This window comes from Oncorhynchus kisutch, linkage group LG7, assembly GCF_002021735.2.
Source record: "Oncorhynchus kisutch isolate 150728-3 linkage group LG7, Okis_V2, whole genome shotgun sequence".
NCBI lineage: Eukaryota > Metazoa > Chordata > Actinopteri > Salmoniformes > Salmonidae > Oncorhynchus > Oncorhynchus kisutch.
The window spans coordinates 52,203,950-52,209,949 of record NC_034180.2 but is presented as its reverse complement, the minus strand read 5'-3'; the positions used below and the strand labels follow the sequence as shown (position 1 = coordinate 52,209,949).

The 6,000-nt window shown below is 44.0% G+C and overlaps 1 protein-coding gene across 2 annotated transcripts in view; it reads left to right on the top strand.

The window, feature by feature from the left end:
• The window catches only part of atl1 (atlastin GTPase 1), a 33,358-nt gene that overhangs the window by 11,340 nt on the left and 16,018 nt on the right, over window positions 1-6,000 (top strand). For both annotated transcript variants that reach the window (XM_031829299.1, XM_031829298.1), the window contains exons 7-10: window positions 1,157-1,249; window positions 2,149-2,287; window positions 2,579-2,706; window positions 2,962-3,018. In XM_031829299.1, the coding sequence (XP_031685159.1) occupies window positions 1,157-1,249; window positions 2,149-2,287; window positions 2,579-2,706; window positions 2,962-3,018 (417 nt within the window). The remainder of the gene's footprint in view (window positions 1-1,156; window positions 1,250-2,148; window positions 2,288-2,578; window positions 2,707-2,961; window positions 3,019-6,000) is intronic.

Genomic DNA, 6,000 nt, shown 5'->3' with positions numbered 1-6,000 from the left:
CGCCTGTTTTAGCACGGGCAGCGCCATTGAAGACTTTCACCCGTTTGAAGTAATCAACTGAGTGGGACTTCCTATGAATCGCATCAGGAGGGATCAGCCAATAACTCCTACGCAAACATTCAGGGGGCAGTATGCACCTTTTCAGTTTGTTTACCGACTCATACATGTAGTAGAAGAAGAAATTCACTACTTTAAAATTGAGAATTCCCCTAATGGCGCTGCCCATCCTGTCACAGAAGCCATTATCACACAGATACAAAACAAATGCCCTCTATCTACCTCTATGAACCAGACTGAATGCTGGGAAACAGAATTATGAGCTTACGCAATAAGGCTGGTTTAACACGGCTAATTGGGGCGGCAGGTAGACGAGTGGTTAGAGCGTTGGGCCAGTAACCGAAAGGCTGCTAGATCGAATCCCTGAGCCGACAAGGTAAAAAACCTGTTGTTCTGCCCCTGAACAAGGCAGCTAACCCACTGTTCCCAGGCTGTCATTCTTAACTGACTTAACTGACTACTTAAACAAAAACAAATTATTAAAAAAATAATTCAGTTTACCAGAGCAGGAACTATTTACAGAGCCTTCAGAATGTATTCATACCCCTTTGACTTATTCCACATTTTGTTGTGTTGCAGCCTGAATTCAAAATAGATTAAAACAATTTTTTTTCTTCTTCTCAGGATAGTGACACAATCTCAATTTAATCTTTTAAAAATATATTTTTAAGTCAAGGGGTGTGAACACATTCTGAAGGAACTGTACATCCTCTCTACTTTGGTAGTGTAACAGTATAACTTTAGACTGTCCCCTCGCCCATACTCGGGCGCGAACCAGGGACCCTCTGCACATATCAACAACAGTCACCCCTCGAAGCATCGTTACCCATCGCTCCACAAAAGTCGCAGCCCTTGCAGAGCAATGGGGAACCGCTACTTCAAGGTCTCAGAGCGAGTGACGTCACCGCTAACTAAGCTAGCAGTTTCACCTCCGTTACAGTAGCATCTTGCTGTCACAAACTTGCCTTGTTTATTTTGATACACTTTACTCTATGTTAGTCAGCGCACCTCTACATACATTTTTTGAGGTACTGTACATCAGCTTATGCTGTTTACTTCCTACTGCGTGGTAACTTAGTGAACCTGTGTGTCGTTTCAGTCCATGATATTCCTCGTCCGGGATTGGAGTTTCCCTTACGAGTTTGGCTATGGACAGGAAGGAGGCATGAAGTTCCTGGAGAAGAGGCTCAAGGTCAGAGGTCACAGATGATTTTTCGTGGTTCATCTAAAGAGAAAAACAACAACAAAAACAACAGTTATATTAACAGTTTGTCATTCATTGAAACTGAAAGGGATGCTATTTTATTCTACATAATTATGTAATCTGTAATAATAATAATAATAATAACAATAATAATAATAATAATAATATAAGCAGATGTTTTCATCCGAAGAAACATACAGATCCCTGTGATCCCCTGCAGGAATGGATCTCACAGCCTCGGTATCAGTAGTAACAACACTGTTACCAACTGTGGTTGTGTCTGTGTCTGTGGTTGTGTCTGTGTCTGTGGTTGTGTCTGTGTCTGCGGTTGTGTCTCTGTCTGTGGTTGTGTCTGTGTCTGTGGTTGTGTCTGTGTCTGCGGTTGTGTCTACGTCTGTGGTTGTGTCTGTGTCTGTGGTTGTGTCTGTGTCTGTGGTTGTGTCTGTGTCTGTGGTTGTGTCTCTGTCTGTGGTTGTGTCTCTGTCTGTGGTTGTATCTGTGTCTTTCTGTGGTTGTGTCTCTGTCTGTGTTTGTCTGTGTCTGCCTGTGTCTGTGGTTGTATCTGTGTCTTTCTGGGGTTGGTCTGTGGTTGATGTGTCTGTGCATGTCTGTGGTCACACGTGTCTATGGTTGTACGCGTCTGTGGTTGTCTATGTGCCCATGGGTGTCTGTCTGTGGTTGGTCGGTGGTTGTACGTGTCTGTGGTCGTCTGCGCGTGTCTGTGGTTGTTTGTCTGTGGTTGGTCTGTGGCCGTACGTGTCTGTGGTTGTCTGTCTGTGGTTGGTCTGTCTGTGTCTGTGGTCGTCTGCGCGTGTCTGTGGTTGTCTGTCTGTGTTTGGTCTGTCTGTGGCCGTACGTGTCTGTGGTTGTGTGTGTCTGTGTTCTAGATCTCAGAGAACCAACATGAGGAGCTGCAGAACGTTCGTAAACACATCCACTCCTGCTTCACCAACATCTCCTGCTTCCTGATGCCCCACCCCGGACTCAAAGTGGCCACCAACCCCAACTTCGACGGCAGACTCAAAGGTCAACTATGTCACGATCACCCGGTCTTAATACACACACAGCAGTTTGTTTCCTACAAAATATACAGTAACATGTCTGATCAAAATCCATATAATAGAGAAGGTTCAAGGAATTAGGAAATTGTCACACCATGACAAGAAGGACACTAGTAGTTTTTTTTCTTCTATAGGCCGACTATTCCTCTCCCTAACCTGTGTGCAGAGGGTCGTTGGTTATCGCCCAGCTCAGGGTCATCAGCACTACTGTTATACATAACGACCCTTTCCAATCTTTTCCCTAACCCGTGTGCAGAGATCGACCGTGAGTTCATCAACAACCTGCAGGTGCTGGTCCCGTGGCTGCTGAGTCCCAGGAACCTGGATGTCAAGGAGATCAACGGCAGCAACATCACCTGCAGAGGCCTGCTGGAGTACTTCAAGGTTAGAGACAGAGATTTTGATTGAAGAGATGATACTGTATGTATCTATATGATACCGTATGTATCTATATGATACTGTATGTATCTATATGTACTACATGATTCCATATGTGTTATTTCGTAGTTTTGATGTCTTCACTATTACTCTACAATGTAGAAAATAGTAGAAATATAGAAAAACCCTGGAATGAGTAGGCGTGTCCAAACTTTTAACTGGTACTCTAGGTGTTTGGTGACATTATCTTTTTTCTTTCAGGCATACATCAAAATATACCAGGGTGAGGAGCTGCCACACCCTAAGTCCATGCTGCAGGTACACAATTACCTCCTTGTCTTATAGCTTATAGTGTTATGCCAATCAGTGGCCTTGTGGCTAGAATGTCTGCCCTGAGTTTGGAAAGTTCGGAGTACAGTTCCCGGCCGAGTCATACTAAATACTGAGTCATATTAAAGACAAAAAATGGGGCACAATGCGTCTCTGCTTGGCACTCGTAGTTGTGCAGTTATGGTCAGTAGTTTTGACCAGTAGTGGTGGTCGGTAGTTGTGTGGTTGTGGTCAGTAGTTGTGTGGTTGTGGTCAGAAGTTGTGTGGTTGTGGTCAGTAGTTGTATGGTTGTGGTCAGTAGTTGTGTGGTTGTGATCAGTAGTTGTGGTCAGTAGTTGTGTAGTTGTGGTCAGTAGGTGTGTGGTTGTGGTCAGTAGTTGTGTGGTTGTGGTCAGTAGTTGTGTGGTTGTGGTCAGTAATTGTGGTCAGTAGTTGTATGGTTGTGGTCAGTAGTTGTGTGGTTGTGGTCAGTAGTTGTATGGTTGTGGCAAGTAGTTATGGTCAGCGGTTGTGTGGTTGTGGTCAGTATTTTATTTGATTGTGGTCAGTAATTGTGGTCACTAGTTGTGTGGTTGTGGTCAGTATTTGTGGTTGTGGTCAGTAGCTGTGGTAGTTGTAGTTGTGTGATTGTGGTCAGTAGTTGTGGACAGTAGTTGTGTGGTTATGGTCAGTAGTGTGTGGTTGTGGTCAGTAGCTGTGGTCAGAAGTTGTGTGGTTGTGGTCAGTAGTTGTATGGTTGTGGTCAGTAGTTGTGTGGTTGTGGTCAGTAGTTGTATGGTTGTGCCCAGTAGTTGTGGTCAGGATTTGTGTGGTTGTGGTCAGTAGTCGTGTGGTTGTGGGCAGAAGTTGTGGTCAGACGTTGTGTGGTTGTGGTCAGTAGTTGTGGTCAGTAGTTGTGTGGTTGTGGTCAGTAGTTGTATGGTTGTGGTCTTGTTGTGGTCAGTAGTTATGTGGTTGTGGTCAGTAGTTGTGTGGTTGTGGCCAGTAGTTGTGGTCAGTAGTTGTGTGGTTGTGGTCAGTAGTTGTGTGGTTGTGGTCAGTAGTTGTGGTCAGTAGTTGGGTCAGTAGTTGTGTGGTTGTGGTCAGTAGTTGTGTGTTTGTGGTCAGTAGTTGTGTGGTTGTGGTCGGTAGTTGTGTGGTTGTGGTCAGTAGTTGTGTGTTTGTGGTCAGTAGTTGTGTGGTTGTGGTCAGTAGTTGTGTGTTTGTGGTCAGTAGTTGTGTGGTTGTGGTCAGTAATTGTGTGTTTGTGGTCAGTAGTTGTGTGTTTGTGGTCAGTAGTTATGTGGTTCAGTAGTTATGTGTTTGTGGTCAGTAGTTGTGTGGTTGTGGTCAGTAGTTGTGTGTTTGTGGTCAGTAGTTGTGTGGTTGTGGTCAGTAGTTGTGTGGTTGTGGTCAGTAGTTGTGTGTTTGTGGTCAGTAGTTGTGTGGTTGTGGTCAGTAGTTGTGTGTTTGTGGTCAGTAGTTGTGTGGTTGTGGTCAGTAATTGTGTGTTTGTGGTCAGTAGTTGTGTGTTTGTGGTCAGTAGTTATGTGGTTCAGTAGTTGTGTGTTTGTGGTCAGTAGTTGTGTGGTTGTGGTCAGTAGTTGTGTGGTTGTGGTCAGTAGTTGTGTGGTTGTGGTCAGTAGTTGTGTGGTTGTGGTCAGTAGTTGTGTGGTTGTGGTCAGTAGTTGTGTGGTTGTGGTCAGTAGTTGTGTGTTTGTGGTCAGTAGTTGTGTGTTTGTGGTCAGTAGTTGTGTGGTTGTGGTCAGTAATTGTGTGTTTGTGGTCAGTAGTTGTGTGGTTGTGGTCAGTAATTGTGTGGTTGTGGTCAGTAATTGTGTGGTTTTTTATTTATTTATTTATTTTACCTTTATTTAACCAGGTAGGCAAGTTGAGAACAAGTTCTCATTTACAATTGCGACCTGGCCAAGATAAAGCAAAGCAGTTCGACAGATAAAACGACACAGAGTTACACATGGAGTAAAAACAAACATACAGTCTATAATGCAGTATAAACAAGTCTATATACAATGTGAGCAAATGAGGTGAGAAGGGAGGTAAAGGCAAAAAAGGCCATGATGGCAAAGTAAATACAATATAGCAAGTAAAATACTGGAATGGTAGTTTTGCAATGGAAGAATGTGCAAAGTAGAAATAAAAAATAATGGGGTGCAAAGGAGCAAAATAAATAAATAAATAAAAATTAAATACAGTTGGGAAAGAGGTAGTTGTTTGGGCTAAATTATAGGTGGGCTATGTACAGGTGCAGTAATCTGTGAGCTGCTCTGACAGTTGGTGCTTAAAGCTAGTGAGGGAGATAAGTGTTTCCAGTTTCAGAGATTTTTGTAGTTCGTTCCAGTCATTGGCAGCAGAGAACTGGAAGGAGAGGCGGCCAAAGAAAGAATTGGTTTTGGGGGTGACTAGAGAGATATACCTGCTGGAGCGTGTGCTACAGGTGGGAGATGCTATGGTGACCAGCGAGCAGAGATAAGGGGGGACTTTACCTAGCAGGGTCTTGTAGATGACATGGAGCCAGTGGGTTTGGCGACGAGTATGAAGCGAGGGCCAGCCAACGAGAGCGTACAGGTCGCAATGGTGGGTAGTATATGGGGCTTTGGTGATAAAACGGATTGCACTGTGATAGACTGCATCCAATTTGTTGAGTAGGGTATTGGAGGCTATTTTGTAAATGACATCGCCAAAGTCGAGGATTGGTAGGATGGTCAGTTTTACAAGGGTATGTTTGGCAGCATGAGTGAAGGATGCTTTGTTGCGAAATAGGAAGCCAATTCTAGATTTAACTTTGGATTGGAGATGTTTGATATGGGTCTGGAAGGAGAGTTTACAGTCTAACCAGACACCTAAGTATTTGTAGTTGTCCACGTATTCTAAGTCAGAGCCGTCCAGAGTAGTGATGTTGGACAGGCGGGTAGGTGCAGGTAGCGATCGGTTGAAGAGCATGCATTTAGTTTTACTTGTATTTAAGAGCAA